Source organism: Botryllus schlosseri, chromosome 3 (genome assembly GCF_051294905.1).
Source record: "Botryllus schlosseri isolate E-star chromosome 3, Bs_hap1, whole genome shotgun sequence".
In the NCBI taxonomy this organism is placed as follows: Eukaryota; Metazoa; Chordata; class Ascidiacea; order Stolidobranchia; family Styelidae; genus Botryllus; species Botryllus schlosseri.
Window position 1 is genome coordinate 21,469,707 of NC_137238.1, and position 25,762 is coordinate 21,495,468.

Below are 25,762 nucleotides of genomic sequence, written 5' to 3' on the forward strand. Positions count from 1 at the left end.
TTCAAATTTTGTTCGTTGCTGATAAATTATCCACTGCTCCAGTACAAGTTTGCTACTGAGTTACTTACAAGCACAACATAGAAAACGCTGAGCCTAGCTGAAAGGCGCTCAAATGTCTTGGGAATTACTGAATATCTATAAGTGACATATTTCAGCTCTGTATTTCACTGTGTAACCTAATACAGGCTGGGTGTCTAATTGGCACCCTGCAGTTACATGGCTATTCCTCTGTAATTCACAGTGTCCTTGAAACAGTGTTTCACAATGTAGTTTCACGTTGGGATGTCCGGGCTCAGTTCTCCATTGTGACAGAATGGAAAATTCACCACTATACTGAGGAAGACATGTCGGGATATAAACTGTGCCAACAAGCGGAACACAGTTATAATACCATACCATGTAACCATTTGAGCTCAAAAGCACCAGGTTGTGAATTGAATAGCATGTACCCAACAACTAAACTAAGAGCTCTCCTAACACGACTATCACCAGTTTATTTGACAGACTCAAGCCTCTCAAGCTCCTAACTGTTTCAGGACTGATTAGGGCTGGAAATCAATGTATCGGAAACCATAGCAGTAACAATATTGGCTTCTTATCACGCTTGACATTATTAGATTTGCTTCGATTTTTCAGGGAGCTCAAATGCACGTGTTTTCATGTACTTCGACGTCATTGGCAAGATACTGGGTTCAAATTCAAACGATACTGCAATATTATAATGAAAGAATATACAATAGTGGATTTGGACATGTTGTCTATCTAAAGTTAAAGCAATGCTTGTATAATTGGCACCATACAGTTACAAGAACTTCGTATTAGAATTGTGTACCATATCAATAGTATACAATTGCAAAAATTCAAATTATGTTATGACTCATGACCCTTGTTTTACTTCTGCTTTGTAGTTGTACTTTGTTTTCTCAATCTACTCCTTTTGTACAGATGAAAGTTGATCCAGCTTTCCTGCATGAAGCATTGTCGTCTGAATATTATTGTGAGTTCATAATGAGCTTATATTATCATCTCACCAAAATACAGTAATTTTCAGCTTAAATTTAAAAATGTTGACCGATGCTTAGATACAAATTAGTAAATATTCGTCCTGCTGGTAAAGGATGAACTGATTTATAGATAAGATTTAAAGATATCCCTGGCATACTTGAAGAGATGTAGTTTATATTACTTCTCGAAAAGCACAAACACTACTTCATTCAGGATGACATGTAATTGGAATTTATGTTATCAATTTTTGGTTCCAGGCAATGTTTGATCATAAGGCTTGATATTTTCAAGCGCCAAACCTGCACTTTTCCATAAAGTTTGTTCTCCCACAATAGAATAATGCAGTACTGTACCACCATCCCAACCAACTACATTATCACAAATGAAAGTGTGACTTTGCTAATTGAATGACTTTGATATCGTTATTGTCATTTGATCAATGTCCCATGTAGCCTATAAATATTAGGGTTGTCCAAAATTTGGAAAATCTTAAAAATTCTCCGTGATTGTATCACATTCTATAGATTTTTGATAAAAAACAACAATGAGCCTGAAAGAAGCTTACAAGAAAGCCGTTAAGATTTCGGGCAAAGCGTATGAAAGTAGCTGCTCAAGAATGGGTGTGCCACCGACCATAGAACGGCGAGGAGACTAGTAATCAAATAACCACGGCTCTTGATTGGCTAATCGGCTATGCTTTAATGATCATGGCAGCAGCATCTACCGGCTGGGATTCTGAATGCGCATTTTTGGTAGGTTGGCAGATGATGATTTAAGATTAATTCAGGACATGTTGAGGTACGAAATACATGATGAACAAACAACAGCTGCTTCACAAAAACTTTTACAGCATGACCACTTTATTGTGAAGGAAGCGGCTGTAGCCTACATGCAGTGTTTTCATCGAGGGAAAGCAAAGGCGCTTATGCAAGTGGTGAACGAATTCACCGTTTCAGGAGGGATCCATCATCAGTGAATATAAATATAAAGCTAACAGTGACAATATACTTTGTGTGATCTTATTGGGCTGAAGCTGTAGTATATTGGTGACGTTTCGAATGCTCTAGGGATCGACTGAATCAGCCGGTTATGCGTGGCAGTTATACTTGCAGCAAATTGAATTCACTTGTAAGTGTTGCCAAAGTCCTTGATGATGCTGCAAAAAAGAGGTATAAGGTAAGCACAGACTATGCTGGATATGATATCCAAACTATGTTGGATACTATGCAGCATAGTCCGTGCTATTCTTTACACCTCTTTTCTGCAGCATCACTTTGACATACCATATCTAGCATAGCCTGTGTGTACAATGTACATCTACACCTCTTTTCTGCGTTATCATTAAGGACTTTGACAACACCTGCCAGTGAATTCAATTTGCTGTAAGCATCTGATAAGTACCAAGCATAACCCGCTGATTCAGCCTATCCCTAGAGCATTCGAAACGTCACCAATATACTACAGCTTCAGCCCAATAAGATCACACAAAGTATAGTGTCACTGTTATGCTTTATATTTATATTCACCGACGATAGATCCCTTCTGAAATGGTGAACTCGCTCAACACTTGCGTAGCCGCCTATACTTTCCCTCTATGAAAACACGGCATGTAGGCTGCAGCCGTTTCCTTCACAATAAAGCAGTCATGCTGTAAAAGTTTTTGTAAAGCAGCTGTTGTTTGTTCATCATGTATTTCGTACCTTAACATGTCCTGAATTAATCTTCAATCATCATCTGCCAATCTACCAACAATGCGCATTCATAATCCCCGCCGGTAGCAGACTCCTTGAACACCTAATCGGCAAGCTGCTGCTGCCGTGATCATTGAAGCATAGCCGATTAGCCTATCAAGAGCCGTGGTTATTTGATTACTAGTCTTCTCGCCATTCTATGGTCGGTGACATGCCCATTCTTGAGCAGCTACTTTTGAACGCTTTTCCCGAAATCTTAACGGCTTTCCTGTAAGCTTCTTTCAGGCTCATTGTTTTTTTTTAATCAATAATCTATAGAATGAGACACAATCACGGAGTATTTTTATGATTTTCCAAATTTTGGACAACCCTAATAAATATACTGTAGCCTAGTTGCAAAATTACGCATATATTTGTCATGCCATTCTGCTTGGTCACAAATATGATAGTTATACTGTAGTGATATCATGATGGCATTCAAAGCCACAACAGGTGAACGATTAATGAAGCTATTCTTTCTGTGGAATCACTGCAGATGGAATTGACTAGATTAAAATGGAAATGGAATCCAATGAATTAAAGGATTGGTGTTGATGGCATGGTCATTTCCATTGCGGCCAAGAGGTTTTGAATGTTTCGTGAAATAGAATATTTTTTGACTTGAAAATTTGTTTACGTGTCATTTCACATTTTCCACATTTCGAGTGTGAGTCAAATGAAGTCATTTTAGGATAGGTACTAAACCCAAGTCTTGTAAAAAGGTGCTGGAGCCAGAGCTCTACATAAAATTCAAATGGAGCTGGTGGTGGAGCCGGTTGTATGAAAAGTAGCTCCGGCTCCGATATTTCATAGAAGATGCTTTGCGAATAGGCCTACTATTGACTGAATTCACAAAATCGTTCACAAAATTAAGAATTGTTGCCTCGTTGGCACCACCTTTTTCTAACTAACCATGTTCATACATGACCACGAAACCTGGGTAGGCTAGATATGCCTCGCTTAATACATGATTACAGTATTGTGGGTATTCATCATACCCGCAATTTCATCATCAGCACAACACCGATGGCCTATTCTACGGTCGAAAAATACTGATCACTATGCATTTCACAAACAGGACTGATGCATATTGACGCGTGCTATCCAGTTTGTAATCGTCCGGTTTGTGTATTCATCTTGGCTGCTTGATACACTCTTATTCCGAAATTTTCCCGCAATGTCACTTTTGAGCAGGTACTTCAATTTTTTACCGAGACTGTGCAGTGTGCACTTGTACAGTGCACGGCATTGAATTAAGTTGTCAAATATCGATGCAACATCATATTCTCAATGGCACTAATTCTGAACTTTTTCGATATGTTAGAAGAGGAACCTTCCATATTCGAGTAAACTTGTTCGACACCAGGTGGACTGGTGAAAAGCGCACGAATATCGAACTTCAAACCGTTGGGTATTTATGAGAAAGCGGATTTCTACTAATAAGGTCGCGGCGTGCCCGTATATTGCTCTTGCTGCATTTACATTTGAATAGCCTTTGAATACATTTCAAGATTAAATTCGACTGCATGACTTCATAATAACTAGTGCAGTGCCTGTATTAAAACGCCACATCAGTGTTTCAATGCTGTACACAGCAATGACATGGAGGAAAGTTTGTTCTCGTACGGCTATAACGTCATCGACAGACGACACGGAGTAATTATCACGTTACAGGACTTCGCATACCCACACAAAATGACGGTTCCTTGCAACGGCTGCAACTGTTGTTGCCGACTACTGACCATGCCATTTGATAGCTTTCAAAACCGCAGCAGTGGTATCAATGAGCTCCGGAGCTGGAGGCGGAGCCATTTTATGATAGAAGACAGCTCTGGAGCTGGAGCTAGAACAGTTTAAAATTTACGAATGCTCCAAAGCCCCGCTTGACGTCAATCAAGCCAGTGACATCACTGACTCAATCAATTCTCATCCCGTCATTGTGAACAATGTATCGATTTATGTACGGTCTGTTGTAATTATGTGTAGAAATTCCTATATTTCTAACGAATTTCATAGTCCTAATTATTGCAAAAAACTTTAAAATTGTTTTTTTTTCTGGCCGTTTTTGGCATTATTATTACTATTATTTCCAAACACAATGTTGACGACTGTCAATTTGACATTTTCAGTGGAATATATGTGCAACGAATTGGCTTCTTGCATTCGAATCATCGATCTGAAGATGTTTTTGCGGAGGTATCAGCTGGTCTCCGAATTGCACATGGAAGATATTCAGCTACAACGTTTGTATTGTTTAATATTCAAATTGTACGTGACCGCAGCGGTCGAACATATTTTCATCACTACAAACATGGTCAACAAGCTTGCAATAAGCACTGTGTCAAAGTCGTGGCACGCAGCCAAGATCTGACCCACAAACTCAGTTGAAATGGCCCACAAGACCGTAGATTGTTTGGAACTAATTACATCGGGGAAGTGATAGATAAAAACACTGCATTTATCATTTTAACCATAGCGTAATCGTACTGGAAATATCAAGCCTCAGCATCAAAAATTTTAAACTTCAACATAAAATCATAAGAGTCATTATGGGATTGACTGATTCGACCAATCCACACAAGAAAGCGTCAAAATAAACTATTACTCCGAATTAATCAACATTTTTTGCAATGCATCTTCCGCTATTGTCCCCCATCTCCAACCCCCTCCCCATCACGGATAACGCTACACGCTGAGATATTATTTGGGAGGAAGCATGCAATGGTGTTTGACTGCCTAAAATACATCCCTCAGTATGTAGATCTTCACATTGAAGCAGTTTCAATACCATGATAAACATTTGGACCCGAAAAAACACAACACGTTGGCAAAAAAAATTTCCCAAGTCGCTGAAATGTCTCCTGTCCGTGCAAATTGTGTTGAAACCCCATGGTGGCCCAAGACCAGCGTTTGGCGGTTTGACAAAGTGTGGTTTCAATCCTGGGTAGAAGGTACGTGATACATTTCATGACAGCTGAGGTGGTAGAAGCGCTAAAAGGTTAAAAAACACTGCCTTGGGGCGTCTGCGGACTAGTTTTAAGGGTTCCATGAGAAGCCAGTGTTATAACTAAAACTATTAAACCATTTTATCCTTATTTATAAGATAGGCCCTATTTTTGACTTCTGTGCAAATGCATAGGCCTACTACCGACACTAACACACATGTATATGCTGTACTTTAATTATATTAATAAATCGTGTGACTACCTGCCATGACCACTACACACATCTGATGTTGCTCACAATCGTCCAAGGGATCGCTCAGGGCAGTGGTTCCCCAACCTTTTTTCACCCACATACCAATTCGTGTTTTATGCAGTGCTCGCGTACCACCTACACAAGTTACGCGTGGCGATGGCGATCAAAAATGTTTTCACCATTTACGACGTCATAATCGCGTATTTGACCTATGCGAGGTGTGATGACTAGGGCAAGTTTTTGAAACTTTTGCAACTTTTTTTACAGCTTCCGGCAGCTTCCTAAATACTCAGAAGTTACGTAGTATGGTGTTTTAAGCTGTTTGGAGGATTATGATATGGCAACTTTTCTCCATTTTTTCCATGTAAATTTTTGTACCTTTTTATGATTTTTCTTGCAGATTTTTGCAAGCTTTTTCGATTTTTCATGCAACTAACTTTTCACTGGAAATATTTGGCATTATTATATGCTAGCTGCTTCTTTACTAAGCTCAGCAACAGACTGCAGAGTACATGTTTATTACTCGTCGGTCTACAACACACTGATTAATGAAACAAGGATGCAGGCTGGAGCCTTGGAAAACATAAACGGAAATAATCAAATATTACAACATCTTCCTTCCAATAGTTTAGAAGTAAGAATGGCACAGTGACTACAATACTACACAAGGAAAAGTCAGTATTGAAGCCGATTCGGAGCCTTGACGAGCCTGCCGGATCTCGTGGTAATAGCACGAGTGCTGCCATCACTGATTGCTGTGGCATCACCAATATGCATGTCGTTGGATTTGGATCGAATAGGAGTCTTGATAAGCCTGCAAGGTCTTGTGGTAATTGCTCGAGCGTCGTCATTAGCCATTGAAGACGCATCACCAATATCCATGTCGTTTGTTTTCGTTTGCTCGGCATCGTCGAGTGTAGCTCGTTTTGCTGCGCTGGTTTCACGTAGATGGATTCTGTTTCGTACCAATTCATTACCCTTTTCAGTTTGCACCCTGTACGAACGTTCATTTTCTCTGGTCACCACTTTAGCTGGGGACCATATTTTATCATCTTTGTTGAATACACGAATCTGTTGTCCCTCTATCAATGGAGGGAGAGCCTTGCTGCGAATGTCAGAATAGTCCTTTTGTTTCTGCAGTCGAGCTTGCACATGGTCTTTATAGATCTCTGGTTTGTTGCTGATACCGTGACTTGGCATAGCTGTAGGGATCGGTCTACCAAATATCAGCTCGGCTGGGCTAGGTAGAACACTGTCCAGTGGAGTTGCTCTAACATTTAATAGTGCCATATGGATATCTTCTCCCCCTTTCATGCATTTGCGAAGAATTGGTTTCAGGTATCCAATTTGTCTTTCGATGAACCCGTTTGATTTTGGAAAACGGGGCGAGGATTTGGTATGTTTGACACCCCACATGTGACAAAATTTGTCAAACTTGCTGAGGTAGCATGGACCGTTGTCAGAGACGATTTCTTGTGGCACGCCAAAAAGGCTAAAACTTTCTTTGACAACTTCGATTACGTCTTCGCTGGTGCTTGAAGACAGTTTTTTCACAACCGGGAATCGACTGTAGTAGTCTGAAATTATAATGAAATGTTCACCTTGAATTTCAAAAAGATCTGTTCCCAGCTTGGTCCATGGCATATTTGGTCGCTCATGACTGATAAGCGGTTCTCTTGTTTGTCGCGGTAGAGCCTCCTGACATAATTCACAATTTTTGCAGAGATTTTCAATGTCCTTGTACAGCCCTGGCCAATAGACACTTTCCCGGCTCAGAGCACGCGTTTTCTCAATCCCTTGATGACCTGCATGAAGCTGCGACAGTATGTCATTCCGCATAGTTTCGGGAATAATGACTTGTCGACCTTTGAAGATGATGCCATCTTCAACTGCTAGTTCGTCCCTATAAGTCCAAAAGCTTCTCAGTTCATTTGGGATGGACTTGATATCTTCTGGCCAGCCAATGAAAATACATTCAGATAGTTTGTGTAGGACGTGGTCTTTGGTTGTCTCAGTTCTCAGATCTTTTCTCTTTTCTTCTGAGAAGTGGATCATGTCTATGTCCGTGTTCTCGATTGACCACATTGAGATTTCTTCCACGTGCGAGTCAAGGTCAATATATCCAGCATTGGCTGTATTAGGCATTCTTGACAGGGTGTCTGCTAGAGTCATTTCATTGCCAGGTCTGTACTTAACATCAAAGTCATATCCTTGCACTTTCAACATCATTCTTTGCAGCCTTGGAGGTGCGACCCGTAGAGGTTTTTTAAAGATCATTTCCAGAGGTTTGTGATCTGTGACCACGGTGAAGTATCGACCATAAAGATAATGGTGGAATCTCTGTATGCCACATATAACGGCAAGGCATTCTCTTTCTATATTGCTGTAGTTTGCTTGAGACGTCGTGAGCGTTTTACTGGCAAATGAAATGGGTGCCCCATCCTGAATCAAGGCTGAGCCCATTCCTTTCATCGAGGCGTCTACTTCCAATGTGACAGGACGTTGCGGGTCATAATATCTCAATGCCATGCAGTCGGAGATACCTTTTTTCATTTCGTTGAAGGCTTTCTCGTGGTCAGTATCCCAGGTGAATGGCGTATCTTTTTTAGTCAAGTCTCTCAGAATGGAAGAGCTAACCGAAAAGTTTGGAAGATGGTTAGCGAGGAAGTTGGCCATCCCAAGCAACCTTTGGAGATCTAGCTTGGTTGTTGGTGACGGCATTCTCAATATGTCTCCAACCTTTTTAGGATCAGGGTATACTCCGTTGTCGGTGTAAATGCGTCCAAAGAATGAGATTCTTCTTGACTTCACGATACATTTACTCTGATTAAATTTCAAACCTTCTTGCATTGCAACTTTCATGAATCTCAGGACACGTTCATCGTGTTCGACTTCTGTGCTGCCGTAGATGACTATGTCATCCGAGATTCCGACGCAACCGTCACATTTTTCTAGAATGCTGTCCATTCGGGCTTGAAAGATATCCTGACTTACTGATAGCCCAAAAGGTAGTCTCATGAAGCAATATCGACCAAATGGAGTTCTGAATGTGGTTAGTTCTTGAGACTCCTTGGCCAGTTTCACACTCCAATACCCCGCCTTCGCATCCAGTTTGGTAAAGAACTTGGCTTTGCATAGGGCTGGAGTTATTTCTTCCACTGTGGGAATATTGTGCGGATATCGTTTCAGTGCCTTGTTAAGTTTGTGTGGGTCGAGGCACATACGAAGATCACCGTTCTTTTTCACTGCATACGCTAGTGAGGAGCACCAATCTGTATGTCCCTCTACTTTGCGAATGACTTTCAAGCTCACCATACGCTCTAGTTCAGTTTTGATCTTGTCTTTTAAATTGAGAGAGACCCTTCTCGGTGGATCTATCGACGGTATCGCATCCTTCGTCACATAAAGATTCTCTTCTCCATTGAACTCTCCAATGCCATTAAAGCACCCAGGAAATCTTCTAGTAAGATCTTCCACTGTGTTCAGAACGTCTCTGTCTGATTCACTTTTAATATCGTCGATATTAAACTGGATGAGGTCAAGTTTCAAACAGCCTGGTAACCCAAGAATTACTGGTCCGGGCACATCCACAACGTAGAACTTGAGCTCAACCGGTTTGTGGTCAGTTTTCTTTCTTATTGATAGCGTTATTGATCCATGGCAAAGAAGTTTCGTACCGGAGTATCCTGTCAATCGAACGTTCGGTTCGTCTTGTAGGATTTCACCGTATGGCTTGCATCCAAACATCTGTTTGTATGTTCGTATCGGTAAAGTGTTACCACCAGCTCCTGTGTCGAGCTTGGAGTAGAGCTTGCCAGTTACTCTTGGCTCTGTGTATTTCATTAACAGAGGTATAATGACCTCTTTACAGTCCTCATCACATGCAATGTCATTGATCAATATATGGTGGAACTCAATTCCAGCTTCATCATCACTGTCCAGCTGTATCTCGTTGTGATAACTCTTTGATCTTTTGTTTCTGTGGTATTTTCTTTGAAATTGCTGTTCACTGTCTTGCTCTTCTGCAGATTCATCGCGTTCATTTTGAGCATGTTTGCAGGTTTTCATCCAGTGGCCCAATTTACTACAACGATGACAAGTGGCATTATATGCAGGACAACTTCTCGGTCTGTGATTTAGGCCACAGCTTGTACATCGTTTACCTTTCTTTATCATGTCTATATTGTCATTGTACATTCCACTGCCAGTATTTCCAGTAGTCATCCTGGACAGTGAGTCACTTGACGCTTGGATCGCTTCATATTCTCTCCCCTTTTCTAGAATTTCAGCCAGACTAGCACCTTTAGGTTTAGTCATCAATTCCTTTCGAAAGTTCTCGAATGGAGTGGAAAGGATAATCATCTCGATCAGACGTTCATTCAACTCCTCAATTCCAAACTCGCAACGAGAGGCCTTCTCCCTCAATCGTGAGATAAATCCAGTAATGGTTTCTTCAGGTCGCTGCCTGATTTGAGAGTACTCAAGTCTGTGAATACGAAAGTTAATCTTGATTGAAACGTCAATCCCACTTTCTATCTGCTTCCATATTTCTTTTGGATCCCTCTGATTCTGCTGTGTGAGGCCAGAATTCATGATTCTGCGCATTCCCTCGTCGCCAAGTGCTATTTTTATTTTTATGGCCTTTTTCACGTCGTCTGTGATCTCTTGGTCCATAAAGAACAACTCCATTCTTGCCTTGAAGGCTCTAAACGAGTCCACGAGCGGTTCATGTTTCCAGTCCATATGCGGCATTGGAATATTGCTAGCCATTGTAGGTAAGGTCTTTGAAGAATGTAGGAGACAAAACGTACCTTTTCAACATAGACGCCAACACCGCTGCCACCATGTAATAATAGCTGCTTCTTTACTAAGCTCAGCAACAGACTGCAGAGTACATGTTTATTACTCGTCGGTCTACAACACACTGATTAATGAAACAAGGATGCAGGCTGGAGCCTTGGAAAACATAAACGGAAATAATCAAATATTACAACAGTTACCATATTTTGGAATCGGTAAAGGAGGACACCTTTTCAAAACTTTCAAACTCAAATACCGGTACCGGTGGAAAATCCTGAAAAAGTGGTAAATTCCTACCACTTCGTAGTCGGTTGACTAAAACAAATTCCTAAAAAAGAGGACAAAATCTCAAAAAGGAAGACATTTATGCGTCCTGCGAGGACATTTTCAAAAACCCGAAAAAGGAGGACGTATGGTAACCCTATTAGATGTAAATAAATCGCTTGATTATTTCACTGTCGTTTAAATTTGAGGTCCTTTCTGATTTGACGTACATTCAGGCTAGACCGCGGAAAAATATATATTTTTACTGGGTCAATTTTTTCCGGCTATTGATTTTGTTGAAGTCTCCAATACTGAATTTTGCTACAGTGCCTTTGGATGCGGATCGATTCGAGTATCGCATGCTCTAATAATTTCAAGGAACTTTTCCATAAATGCAACTTTTGAGTGCAACTTTTGTGAAAAATAAATGCAACTTTCCACGGATTTGACTGCAACAAAAACCTGCCCTAATAATACCAAATTCTATTAACCTAAGCAATATCTGCCAGGGTTGATGGAAATCGAAGTAATGCATGGGCGCAACAAGTCGGTTTCGTTTCCTCGACTTCATAGTCATCAGGGATGAAAATCCTTGCTCGCACTCCCACGTAGAAGGGAAAATTAGCAGCTGGGGAATCGCGTGAGAAGCTTGCGTTGAGTACGAGGAGGCCATGCTAAGCCAGAAGTTTATTGAAGAACAATCTTCTCAGAATCTACTCGCGTACCACCTGGAAGACCCTCGCGTACCACTAGTGGTACGCGTACCACAGGTTGGGAACCACTGGCTTAGGGAGTGAGTTTGCTCAGACTGGTGAAATATTAGAGGGAACATTGCTTGCGACCTATTTTTTTTCATTTCAATGCTCGCCACAGGTCGTAATATAGTCTCACGAACGATACAAACACTAGTATTTGCACGCCAACTGGTACTCAGACCAGTCAGACCATGATAGGGCTGGGTAAAGTGAAGGCCTTTTTTAATCATCGGGTAGCTTTTCAGGCACAAACAATCTTAGGCTGCAATCACGCAAGTGATGACCTTCTTTGTTATTTATCAACTCGCATTCATGTCATTTCATCGTGGACTACGTCACAATAGGGCAGGGGTGAGCAAACTTTTTAGCTCGCGGGCGGCATTCAACAGTTGAATCCATTTGCGGGCCCCACTATATAAAATTGGGATACTAAGCCAAAATCCAATATTGGTATTTGATTATATAATAACCTACAACACGGGAAATAATATATATGTAATTGTATGATTAAAACAAACTAAACATTGATTTGATGATAACGTACATACGTCAGAAACAGTAACGAGAATTTATAAGCTGGTCGTGCTCGAAATTAAGGATAAAAGTCGGTTGTCCCGATTCTTAAAACTGGATGTAAATCTGTGAGCAGCGATCTGTTCATAGATTTGCTGATTGTACTTTTGGTTCAACTCCAAGACACATAATGCTGACAGCATCATAACCATGTTACCCTTAAATATGCTTCTACAATACATAGATATTATAAATATATATACTTCTACACATGCAAAGAACGAATCCATTTAACGCACTTGCGAATTGTTTTTTTGGAGTACAGCACTAAAAGTAGTAAACTTGCTCGTATTGCCAATTGAAAATCATACTCGTGGCCCGAATCAAGTCATTCACGTTTCACTTTCTGTAATGTTTACCAATTGAAACCTTTCAAAATGCATAGCCGCGAGATCAGGCTATCACGCCATCAATAAAATATGAATGGTAAGAATATTACTTATCAATATCATGTCAGAATATATGATATATAATCAAGTATCCACAGTAATTTGATTTTGGTACACATTTTATCTGTATTTTTATGTTTCTTGAAGCTTTCACGCGTCGCACAAAACGGTGTTGTGGGCCGTAATTTGCCCACCCCTGCAATAGCGGGTCCACACAACCACCGAAAAAAATTTAGAGGGCTGCGCTAGGCAAAGTTCAAGAAACCCTGCTTCAATTTTTACACTCGAGAGTAAAAAGCCATCATGTTTTTCAATCGAAACACAGCAGTGTTCCGTAACTCGGGGTGCTAAAGGATACCAGGGTACGCGGGACTAAGTTATGGTGAAGTGGATCTATGACTCAAATGCCATTATGTTTGGTTATAAGAAGTTTGATGACTGAATTATGATCAAAATAACCCCAGTTATTAATTTACCAATGATGGGTCAAGTTTTTACGTTAGCGAAATTAATGTCTTCTGAAAAAGAATTAGACTTCCAGCCTCAACACTTTTCCATCAATATTTTGCTGCTGTCTGAAGTTGCTCATACTTCCAAAATAACGCTGTTTCGCGGCTGTATGAATTGCGAATGAGTGTAAAAATATAGGAGATAGAATCAGCATTACAAAGGGGAGATCCGTGGATACGCCACTGGTGTGACAGTAGGCATACGTCCTGTGCAGTGGCGTACGCAGGGGCGGTTGGGATTCGAAATCGCAACCCCGTCCTTCCGTAATGTTAATTCTATCTCCAATAGCCTACTCAATATTTGTTCACCTCACTACAGTTTTTGTCGCTGCCGTACCAGAAATTCTAAATGAAACCGTATCAGTTAAAGGGATCTCTTGGGGCTCGTACGGGTGCCAATGCTCGGGTATTGCAAAGTGGTCGCGCTACTGGTTACTAGATTGCGCCCAGAACAAACATATCAGTTTGATGATTCAGCCTGAGAACATTCTAGCTGCACTTCACGTAGTCAACAATAAATATGGTATTCATTTTGAGTTTTCGTTTTGTGTGAAAGGTATATTTTAATAGATTTGTTCTTTTTGCACTCTGTTGAGTCACTGGCCATTTTGTGCACCAGTAATATATAGTAATGTGTTAAATGTGTAGCTAGACGTGTGTTGTGGTTGATTTTTATCTTTATGACGAAGGCTTGCAGATTACTGGAAGTGTTCCGCGGCTCAGTGAAGGTTAAGAAACACTCACTGCTCTAATGTCATTAAATTTTGCAAAAAAAGTAGTTTTTTTCTAGATTTCGATCCACAGGACATGACAAGAGCGCTACTGCATCAGATGCGTATGCAACACGGATCTACTCTCAATCCGAGGACATTGATACATATGGCACATTCGTATGAACGACAGAGGATTTATGACAATCTGTGCAATAGCTTTTTTGATTGCTTGCATAGCCATGTGCAGCATTCTTCGCTCGAAGCAAAACGAAGTTCACAAAATACTGTAAGGGTGAGTGGCCGTTCCTAGTGTTCTTTTGCGCAGCACCGGGCAAATCGAATCTCCAGACTGAATATCCTTTCTATTTCTATGAATGGTTGAGGAATACAATATTTCGGGGCTATACTAATTTTACTTGCAGTAGAAGTGAAATACGATATTTATGAAAGTATGCGCTAAAATGATTGAATTTACCAAATCGCTCAAGTTGGGAACCACTGCCCTAGTATGATGCATCAAGGATATGTCTTTCAATCTAGAACAGTAATTCCCAACCTTTTTCGACTCATCGCCCCCTCTTCAAGCTCAACACCGTTCATCTTCCCCCTAATATTGGGAAAAATGAGCATACAAACTGTAATCACTGGCGAGTTGACTAAAAAACGGTCAACTTATCGGCTCGACCTCGAAATGACACTTTTACAGCTAAATTTTCGTGACTTGACTAAAAAGAAAGGTCATTTAATGCGCCGTCGTCCCGGGGGGGGGGGGGGGGCGATATCGCCCACGTTGGGGTCTACTGATATAAAAAAAATAGTTGAGCTTAAGCGCTCTATTCGCTCGTATTATTCAAAATTTTATGCCGGTGATATGGTGGTAATATTTTCTGATAGGATTGTTGATATACAATCGGGTTTCTTAAAGTACCTGTATGGGTTGCCAGCCAAAAACAGGCCTCAAAGGGTATAATTTTCGGTCGCAACGGCACTAGAGCAATTTTTTGATATGTATTTATCATGAATTTTATTTCTCGCAACAAAAAATTCTTCACAGGTCACTGTGTTAGGTACTATAGCCAATAATCGAGACTCCTAGAAAAGTTGTTAATACAGTATGGCTTCATCATGAAAATGTGCTCACCTTTGCATTACACAAATTTATTTGAATTAGTGATAAGACTTGTCCGACATTGGTTTCTCTTTCTCTGGATTCCGTAGTGTGGTGGTGTGCAACGAGCGGGTGCGTGAATATGATACATGGTTATTCGAGGCTAACCCCTTCGCGCTGGACAAATGGAGACATGCAGGTTTGGTCAACATACGGCTGGACAAAGTGCGTTGTCATAAAAGATCGGTGGCGACCGGCGATAAAATCATGGCCAAAATTGACCGTCGTTGGTTGGCCCAAACCTTGATATTGATATGTCCGCCTGTTGAAGTGATCGGCACCAACTAGTCCAGTCATTGCAATCTGAGTAGACTGTATTACAAATGCAGTACAAATGCGATCCCTAGAGGAAAATGTGCACCCCAATATGAAGTCCCGTGCATCCGACATGACAGCGTGACTGTTGCCTGCCCTTGAAAAACGAAGCTTACTAGTATTTAGGATGCATTGTTTTTGATGTGCGAGGCTTGGGTCGCGATATGCCAATAAAACTCCGATTTGCGTTGTGGTCTAAAAACTTCAGGAACCACTGATATACAATGTTCTTTCCAATTCTCTACTACTTGCTGACGATTACTCCTGATGAGTAGAGTAGAGACCGAGCTAGCGCAACGCGGGCTATCGCTCGAAGACGCCCACGACCGCCCACGCTGGAGACGCTTGATAAGGGCCCAAAACTGATATCTTGATGTTCCTTTGTTTCCTGTTTTCTCTTGCCCTTTTATTTAATTGAAAGCCGATATATATATATCCTGATGAGTGTCAGCCGAAAATATTCGGGTTCATTTCAATATGAATAAACTATTCAAGTGTTTACAGAATGTTGTAAAAGTATGCTGTAAAAGTATGTCTGGCCTTTGAAGGCCCTGTTGTGTCACCTAAAAATCCCACCTGGTTGCTAGAAAGGTGGCTAGCTAGAGCTGGGAACTGACCATAAATTTATATCAATAAGATGTGTCCTTATTATCCACAGATTGATCCTGGAGCCGTGTTTGTAGCATGTGGTGAGTATATCTATTAATTTCGTATTTATTCATATTTCGATGTTCAGAGCAGGATCGTCTAACCTTTTTATCCAACAAGTCATATTGGAAATATGAATATTTGTGCGGGTCTCCACAGTTTTTGTCTACATATAGTCTGGTACCATAAATTCTAATTGAAACCATATCACTTGCAGGGATATCTTGGGGCAGGTACGGGTACCAATGCTCGGGAATTGCAAAGTGGTTGTGCTACTGGTTACTAGATTGCGCTCTGAACACAATCAGTTTGATGATTCAGCCCCAGAACATTGTAGCTACACTTCATATAGTCAACATCTGTTGTACAAATTTAAGGAATAATTTCTTCTAGTGGTCGTCGGTGCTCCAGGTGTGGCAGTAACATTAATTAGGAACTTACAACTATAATTGTGATATATCAGTTCAGTTGCATTAACTGTCTTTCCAAATTTCACACCAGCTTCAAGCCATTACTACAATATTATGTTCTGTTTCGGCATCAAAATATAAAAGAGTTATCATGAATTGCGGTTGCGGCGATTTCCTGTTTCCATCTAATCGCCGTAAGTAACAAGACTGTGACATTGAGATGCATTGCTCAATAAATATGTGGCAAATATTTGTGTTCACACTGTTCATAAGCGCTGGACGCTAATTATCCATAAGTATGTGGGATGATAAATGGGCTGTGTAAATGTGAAATTATTACTATTTGAGCAACTGGCAAGTGTTTAACAATTAACAATTACCTAGTGTCGTGTATATGGAGACAAAAAGTCACTACAAGCTGGAGCGTACCCGACAGAGAACAAATATGTTGAAATAGGTAGGGAGTTTAAAAATTACCAAGATAACAGTAATTCACGAGCGGTAACTACATGCGTAAAAGCCTCTGATACAAGGATCAGATTTGGGCTTTCTCACCTTAACCAACTTATTTGAATACGATATAAGCCAGTGTAAGCTTTACATTGGCATTTACTATAAGAACTTGGGCGAAACAAAGATACAATTCCGTTGTCACATCAGACTACCAGCGAGATGCCATGTCACCAATACAATGACAAATCAGTAGGAGATGTCAATCGTGACACGATGTGCCGCTGTGCATCAAAATCAAGATGCGCTGCGATTACTGCTAATTGAAAGCAGTTCGTCAAACCGTAAAACTAGATTCCAGCATCATTAATATCGAGGTCGCGATCTTGTCATTTCGTGTCGTCTCTAATTAGCCTACTCATAGTCGATCAATGTGTTACTGTTAATAATTTACCCGCTTAAGAAGCAGCACATTAACGGAAGCACCTTTCAAATTATCTCTAAATCACGCAATTCATCAGCCTGTTTAGGCCGGTGCATTCCTAACAGAATTGTGAGTAAACCAAATTGATCTCATTCCATCTGTTGCATACCAAATGAGAATACAATACTGCTGCATTATCGAAGAGCTCACGTTGGAGATGACCCAATTCGGGACTTATGGTCCACTCCTGTATCATACAGTCGATAGGCTAAGCTTTGATAGTGTGGCATCATATTGACAGACAATATGTTTATACCTCATTTCAAAACCCACAAGTGGGCGCTAATGACTGTCCGGAATTTGAGCCACGAAAATATGGTAACCCAAGCATATGATATTTTTCGAAGCTTAAGACAATTGCCATTTAGATTTCCAACAGACGTAGACAACATTAAAAGTCTGAATGCACTTTTCTCACGGTTTTACAGTTAATGCGTCTTTTGGTGTAGCATGGCATTCCTGATGACTTGGTAGTCTGGTTGATAATTGTTGATGTTATGCTTCATACCAAATTTGAGACTTTCTTCAGTCAAACGAGGACTCATGATTCGTAGGAGGAGCCAAATATGGTCACTATGCAACAGTATACATACCCACTGTAATGTGTGATGTGTCAGTTACTTGGGTCAGCGGAGGCAGGTGACGCAGTGCATCACCTGTCAACAAGATTTTGAACATTTTTTCTACCAAAACCACGCAACTTGCCTATTTGTTGTTCGAAAATAAAGCGTGAAAGGAGAGGTAAGGCATAGGTGAGGCACGGCTGGGCGATGCCTTGCCTGTGATAGTGCAATTTTTCGTAAATGTCATAGAATTTATTATAACTGATAATAATCGAATGTAATTGTCGCACTGATTCCGATTTGACTTGTCAATTCTCAAAGTATTCGGCGGTAACGAAACGTTGCACCACACGCCTATACATTTGAACACCGACTACAAAGCTACGTTATCAATCAAGAACGTGGATATCTATGACATTGTTTTGTAATTTGAATTTGTAATTGTGGAGGTCACTTCCACGAACGTTCATTTCTCGCCGTAGATCAGGAAAACAATGTGTATTTGAAAACTGCATTGTGATACAGGTGCCGCCTCTTATCCTACTCTCTTTGATCAATCAACGCATCGTGCAATTCAAGATTTCGTGACGGGTACGTTGAATTCGGGAGTTCTATTAGTAGCAGGCACGACAGCAACTTGAATTTGAGGATTTTGGAAAGGGGTTCCGAGCCTCTGACCTCGAATACGCCAGCCACTTTGTTGACCTCTCAAAGACATGTTTATACCGCCACAAGAATAATTATACTGGTCGTGCTGAAGATTTGATTATGAGTTGCTGCCATATCGATAAAGAAGGCACAAAATTTAAAATTTCGCAAAGAGCCATATCTTATGCCCAAAAGAGCCATATATGGCTCGCGAACCATAGGTTACCGACAAATGGGATAAATTATCCAACACACTGACCTTGGATATGTAAAAACTATCGCAGGATTTTCGCAATATATTTAACAAATATTTGATACATATTAACAGATATCTCTGGCACCGTGTCGACCCAAAATTATACCCTTTGGGTTCCATACTCTGATAAACCTTAAAGGTGTAAAAATTTGTGTTACAGTAACTTGCAAATGTGAGTCTGTAATGATGGTATTTACTACTATCCGCGTGCCTCGCGCTAATCGAACAGTTATTACGCAAATATGATGATTGTTTAGCGAAAGAAAGCAGAAAGGCAATTTGTCGCCATTTTCCAGCCTGTCTCAGGCTCAGACGGGCTGATACACGGTATGTCTGCAACTATACCAGCTTCCGAACCAGGCTTTCGGTTACGTAATGATTATAGTGCGAAAATATTAATTCACTACAACTTGTGAGAGCTAGCAGTGCATCGTAAGTTAAGAAAGTTTTTATAATTGCGTCTCCACTAGAACAGTTATAGTCTGCCCTTGAACTTCCTATTAGGTTTGTTTGAATTATTCGACGTCAGACAAATTAACGATTATCCACGATTTTCATTGGCAGTTATCCGGGATTTTTCATTCGCACTGCAATTTTTCTCTTTCGCACAAGTGCGAACCGTCACACAGGTTATATTATAATAAGGTATATAACCAAGGAGTCAATTGAATTAATAGGAAAAAAGTACTGGTGTCGATCTAGGCCGATGCTTTCACGCATTTTTGGTCAGAGGATGCAATCTTCCGAAGATATTTCAGACACATATTTGATGCAAACTGCAGGATATGCCAAGAAAAATAAACATTACATTTACCATAAGCCATGGAGTCAATTGAATTAATAGGAAAAAAGTACTGGTGTCGATCTAGGCCGATGCTTTCACGCATTTTTGGTCAGAGGATGCAATCTTCCGAAGATATTTCAGACACATATTTGATGCAAACTGCAGGATATGCCAAGAAAAATAAACATTACATTTACCATAAGCCATAAGTCCAATGCGCCATTCAGTTTATCCAGTGCAACTTTGAACTCCTATACGCTCGATAGTTTGGATCAAGGTGAAGATCTTAGGGATGGCATGCCTAATGATGAAGATTTTGAAATCGAAGACGATTCAGAACGTAGAGTAGTCCATTAGCACAAGTTTTATGATCTGAAATAGGCTTTGGCACTTGGAAGGGAAATATACGGGACTTTAGCATCCTTACGAATTGAGAAAAGATTACTTGGCAAGAGAGCAAAGACTTCTCACTTTCGATCATCAGAAACGGGGTTTTCATCGTAGGGCTAATTACCAATGTAATGAATGGTCCCCCTGAAAAACATAGGCATTGCTTTGGGGGTGGCATATTGGCATTATTTGAATGGTATGGCTTTCAAGCGACTAAAATATCTGAATCTGCATTCAACCCGAATTCAGTTTCACGTGCTTGTTTTAGATGGATCACAAAAAGACGGCGCTACTGGCAGTAAAGAAGCCTCTATTCTGGAACTCGCTGAAACAGGTATATTTTTTGAAACTGTGAATTGTGATCATCTGTAAGTAAACGTCTTCAATTAAGGTAGAGTATTAAAGACATCACCACTCAATTAGGCACAGATAAAGCAAGGAAGTATAAAAGCAATCATTTATTACGCATTCGTATAAACGCTTCCAAGAAACTGAACCCTAAGATTGACTCGACCGTACATTCATATTGCGCATGCAAAATTAGCCACAGATTTGCTGTAGGTTTTCTGGATACAGTTACATCTTTTGATACTCACATTATTTTCCGAATTGCCAACATATTAATTTTTGTATTTAATTTAAATACTGGCATAGCAGTTGTCTCGAATGGTTAAATAACGCATGTTACGGATGATAGGATGACATTCATTATTGCATTTCCACCACAGGTATTCGCGCAAAGACGATACCTGGTGAAACAAAGTCCGTCAAAATAGGAAAAGATGGAGGTGAAATTGATGTAGGGGGATCATGTGTCGTTTTCGAGCCTGGAACTTTCAACGACGATCAGACTGTCACTGTCACTGCGAAAATGGATCCTGACGTATTGCCGCCTGGAAAGGAGGCAGTCAGTTCTACTCTTGAGATTCGAGCTAAAAATCTGCAGAAAAAGGCGACAATTAGGTTACATACTTGGGTCGTCGCATACAATGATTGCTCGGACGTAGATATCATGTTTTATAAAAAGCACATAAAGAAATGGGAGGTTTTCACTACTTGCTTGATTGGAGACTCCGGATTCATCGAATTTCAATCGCAGCATTTTTGTAGCTGGGTAGCCGTCTTGCGAAGAGCATTTTCCCAGTCCTACATAATGCGACCTATCATCAACTTCCACTCTAAAGATTTTGTATTAGCTTTGGTTCAAGATACACCACTTAAAATAACAAAGCTTCTGAACGATTTGAAAGGAGATTATGGCCATGATCTGAAGACCCGCAAGCTCAACCCAATAAAATGTGAGAAAAAGAAGAGTGTTGAATGCTGTATTGAAGCTATCCCGAATCAATTTCAGTTTCTGGACAGTGCAACATTCACTCACGATATTAGGAGCATTATTGAAGACAATATGATGTCATATAAGCATTGTCGATTAGAATGCAACAGTGATCTTCCATCCACCAGCAATCAAGATACAACGCCGAAAGCGATACGAATTACACTGAAAGTTGACGGCAAAGAACTCCGTCCACCTGATTGCTTCTCTTACGTGCCACCACAGTCTGGTATGTTAAAATTCTCAATGCATCGATAGATTATTTGCATTGCATTCTGCTGTATCGACTTTGCCAGTAGCTCACAACTTAGTAGGAATTCCTTCAAAGGAAGAAGGTTCTAAAACATTTCTTACTGAACAATGTGAGCATGGTGAAAATTATTTATGAATAAATATTAGGTATTTCCGTTGAAGCTGTTTAGGAGATCCTAGTATGAATTGATGGACAGTAATTGGTAATTACGTTGGAATCAGGTGGATATGTCTTTATCAGGGCTGTCACCGAGTCACAAGGTTTCCGAGCCACAAGTCAATCTCACTTTTATAGTTTTGAATCGAGTCAAGTCGAGTCATTTTCTATTCACCACCAAGTCAAGTCCAAGCCGGCTAGCAGAGGGTCGAGTCCGAGTCATAGTGTCTAAGTCATCATGATAATTGTTGAGTTTTAAGTTCAATCGGATTCATCCCACATTTTTCAACTCAGCTCGAGTGATGTAGAACGGTGCGCATTCACAATAACATAATATTCTGCAGTCTTAACAGTTTGCGGCCCTATATTTTCAAATTATCAGGACTGATAGACGACATACCAATAATGTGGTAACTTCACCATTCATCAAAGTTACCAGGAAATATATATCTTGGCTGTCCTAGCCTCGAGTCATTTTATGCATTTGAATAAATGACTCGAGTCGAGTCATTACAACCCTGGTCTATATAGCTAACTATAAACAACATGACTGCTGACTTGTTCAAATATAAATAAATTTGTGGTTATGCGCAACAAGATTAACATATTGCTTGACGCAGTAGTACCCAACCGTTTCCAGGCACGCCATCCCTTGCTGTCAAGGTCCTGAACAATATTATCCAAATACCACCTCGTTCTATAAATACAACGAAACAGTTAGCATGGCAATTGACAGTTCTCCAATCGGAGTTCAATACGACTACGAAGGGTCACCAATATGTTGGTCACGGGCTCCAATACTGTTGTAAGAGGAAGTTCCTCACGTGGAAATAATGCTTTTTTAAATATCTTTACCAAAATTTTGTTAATTTAAAAGGAATTTTCTTTCAACTTCACCCTTAATTGTTTGGTTTGAGGTGCAGGGGGGCCTTGGTTACAAGTTCTTGAATTACATCAATGTGAAATAAATTGGATATTGTTTCTTATTATTACAGCAGAAAGTACAAGGCTAATAGTGAATGTAAGTGGACCCAGCTCAGATGAAGCCCACACGATTGGAGATGAACAGGTACCTGCGATTCCGGTCATCTGGCGTGTCGTAAGCAAACCACTTGCCTGATATCTCCTACGTATAACCTCTGCAACACAACCTAGCCCAAAATTATCTGTAACACAACGTTACCTACAACCCTAGCCACTGTGCAGGTTAATCTGAACCACAACTCAATATAACCGGACCCTATTCTTATCTCGAACCGAAACTGAATAACAGCTAACCTGATGCCTGATTCACTAACATCGTGTGTGGGATTGTGCATGCGCATAGGGCACCTACCTATACCCATACACCATAATGCAGGAGATATGTCCCAAATTACTGGTTATTGCTTTCAGCTGCTTGACCAAATACTTCATTTGCACAATGCATCCAAACAAAAATGATAAATTAAAATTGATTGATAGTGTCCTGTTAATCATTGAGATTGCTAATAATTCACAATGAATATGATCATAATCATATTTAGCGATTCTATTGTTTTCATCAGACCAAGACACAGTATACAATGCGATGTAATGACATGTTGTGGTTGCATTGCATTACGGTCTTAAAAATAGTGAAATTTTGTAATTTTTGTGGTCTGCCCGAACCTGTTACACTTATGAAAGCTGAATAACTATATTATTTCAATAAATACTTGTACAAATGTAGTCCTATGGCCATTATATGATACAATGCCTCGTTCATGACTGACCGTGTTGTATGTATGTTGTACATTGTGAAATGAGCCAGACGGTTCAAGTATTAAATCCGGAGTGAATCTTCCATTCACTACTTTTTATATTGAAGTTATTTTGTCCTGATTTTTATCTCAAGTAATATCAAAGTACGGCCATACGAAAACTCAGTTTTATTACTTAGGGGGACTACATTACTGACCAACTCTGCATGACGGGATTTCAATACCGGTAGCAAGTAGGCCTAGTAATATTACCAAAATCTAAACCAATCGTAAATCAATCTGCTACCAGTGTTCCCCAAACTTTTTTTACATAAAGCCGCCCTGGGCAGCAAATCGTGTATAAACGCCTCCCAAACCCTCTCCTATTCCGTCAAATTTTTTTTGTTCATTGCACAGTCACCATACTATCAAGTGCGTTGATCTAATTGATTTACATCCCGATATACATTATGTACGCTATCTCAGATTCTCATTTTTATATGAATTCTAGGACAGACATAATCAGTGAAATCAAGCGTATAAGGCAATTTTTCTTCCAAATCATTGTACTGTATTGTGGTGTGATATGTGCTTGAAACTTTTTAGTCCTCGCACATGCGTTTGAATGTGTGTTCTTAATTTGCGCTCATTCAGTGTCACTGATTAGTTGATATAATATTTGTTTGATAGATTGTCTGGTCAGTTAAAAAAACTCAATGTTGCATAACCATGAACATCTGCCGAGAGCGTCGCTGACGATTGAAAGCGCCTTGTACGAACGCGAACGATGTGACCACATAAATATTCCTAAATTTAACTTCGGTAAACAGACTATTACTTTATGGATTTTTCCAAACCGTTCCCCATAGTCCATACCGCCCACGTTTACTCCTAGAGCCCCCTTCTCTTCTCAGCGCACCGAGAGGGACGCCGGTACCCACTTTGGAAACCACTGCTACACAATATTGTAAAATTGTGATCGGTATTTCTTTTGACTTCATATTGCTTATTAATTTTCTTTGACATTATCAGAGCACTGATTCAACAAAATTTGGAAAAGGTACAGGTTCAGATCAATCTACCATGCAACATGGGAAGAACTGCTCCAATAAAGCTCAATCGATTGGAGGTCAACAGGTACGTCTACAGAAGTCATTTGTTGATATAGATGCAAAATCTTTAGTATTCGCGATGGGATTTTTGCTAGGTGATTCATCACGAGGCTGTGCAATATTTCGACTGTTGGTCTTTGATTTACTTGGTTTCTGGGTGCACTATTTCATATAAATATCCGTTTTTAATACCGTAAGCTATTTTACCTTTTTTAATTGTTGAACACCACAGTGCACTCCCATTATATCAGAAATTATATAACTTCTTCAAAACTGTCAGATTCGCACTGGGCTGGCCACCACCCAGTAGATCAAGATATCCATTCTGGAGCAAGTATACGATACCTAGCGTACGGACTGTTCTGGTCATGAATCATTTTGGTATGGTGATGCTGTATTCCAAATCATGCAAAAATTCATGCCCCAAATATTTCTGGTTAACTGGATGAGTCTATTCTTCTCATAAAATAATTCTGTGTGCTTGAATTTCAGGTTTTAGTGGCAGGAGGACCACAGCAGCCCATTACGTTTAACTATTTGAATCAAAGGATACATACCAACACCGCAGCTGGAACGATCGTGTCTGGTGGAACTGCTACCCAAAACTTCAGCCACACATCAACTTCAGTTGCGGCGCATCTACCAGGGGATGAAGCAGTAAAAATGATAACGAACTAAGTGGTATCATTCCAGGAGAGCGATAGAAGAACGTCCTGGTGGCGTTCATACTTTCATAAAGAGAGACGTGGGGGAGCTGCCAGTTTTGGCGATTGCATGTATTTATGTGGCTATAAGGCTAGCTCGTGACCGTAATCATTGATGGTTTATTGTCTGTCATTTTGATTTGGAACTCTTCGTGAGATGCAATGATTCAATATCAATAAATTGTTATTCATATAAATATACAAGCATTTGAATCAAAAAGGCTAGCATTTTTACGATCATGGCATATCACAGTGTAGGCATATATATTTATTAATTACACAACGTCAAGTATCGAGTATTTGTTCGAACTCTGGAAAGATGGCATCGAATGAACAGAAGAATACCGCAAAGACATGTTAATGCAATTTCCTTGCTGGCCGCCAATTATGTGAATAAAACAAACAAACAGCAAAATACTATACTTAAA

At 40.1% G+C, this 25,762-nt stretch overlaps 1 protein-coding gene across 3 annotated transcripts in view; it reads left to right on the top strand.

Annotated features, from left to right (window-relative positions):
• The window catches only part of LOC145436087 (uncharacterized), a 29,948-nt gene extending 4,410 nt beyond the window's left edge, over positions 1 to 25,538 (top strand). The window contains exons 3-12 of one of the 3 annotated variants that reach the window (XM_080313370.1): positions 946 to 997; positions 4,865 to 4,978; positions 14,014 to 14,228; positions 16,078 to 16,108; positions 18,500 to 18,565; positions 20,321 to 20,386; positions 20,781 to 21,617; positions 22,796 to 22,866; positions 24,551 to 24,655; positions 25,123 to 25,538. In XM_080313370.1, coding sequence (XP_080169496.1) covers positions 946 to 997; positions 4,865 to 4,978; positions 14,014 to 14,228; positions 16,078 to 16,108; positions 18,500 to 18,565; positions 20,321 to 20,386; positions 20,781 to 21,617; positions 22,796 to 22,866; positions 24,551 to 24,655; positions 25,123 to 25,308 — 1,743 coding nt within the window. In that variant the 3' untranslated portion in view covers positions 25,309 to 25,538. Of the gene's footprint in view, positions 1 to 945; positions 998 to 4,864; positions 4,979 to 14,013; positions 14,229 to 16,077; positions 16,109 to 18,499; positions 18,566 to 20,320; positions 20,387 to 20,780; positions 21,618 to 22,792; positions 22,867 to 24,550; positions 24,656 to 25,122 lie in introns of all 3 variants that reach the window. The other 2 variants (XM_080313369.1, XM_080313371.1) reach the window with 2 other exon arrangements.
• Positions 25,539 to 25,762: the final 224 nt, after the last annotated feature.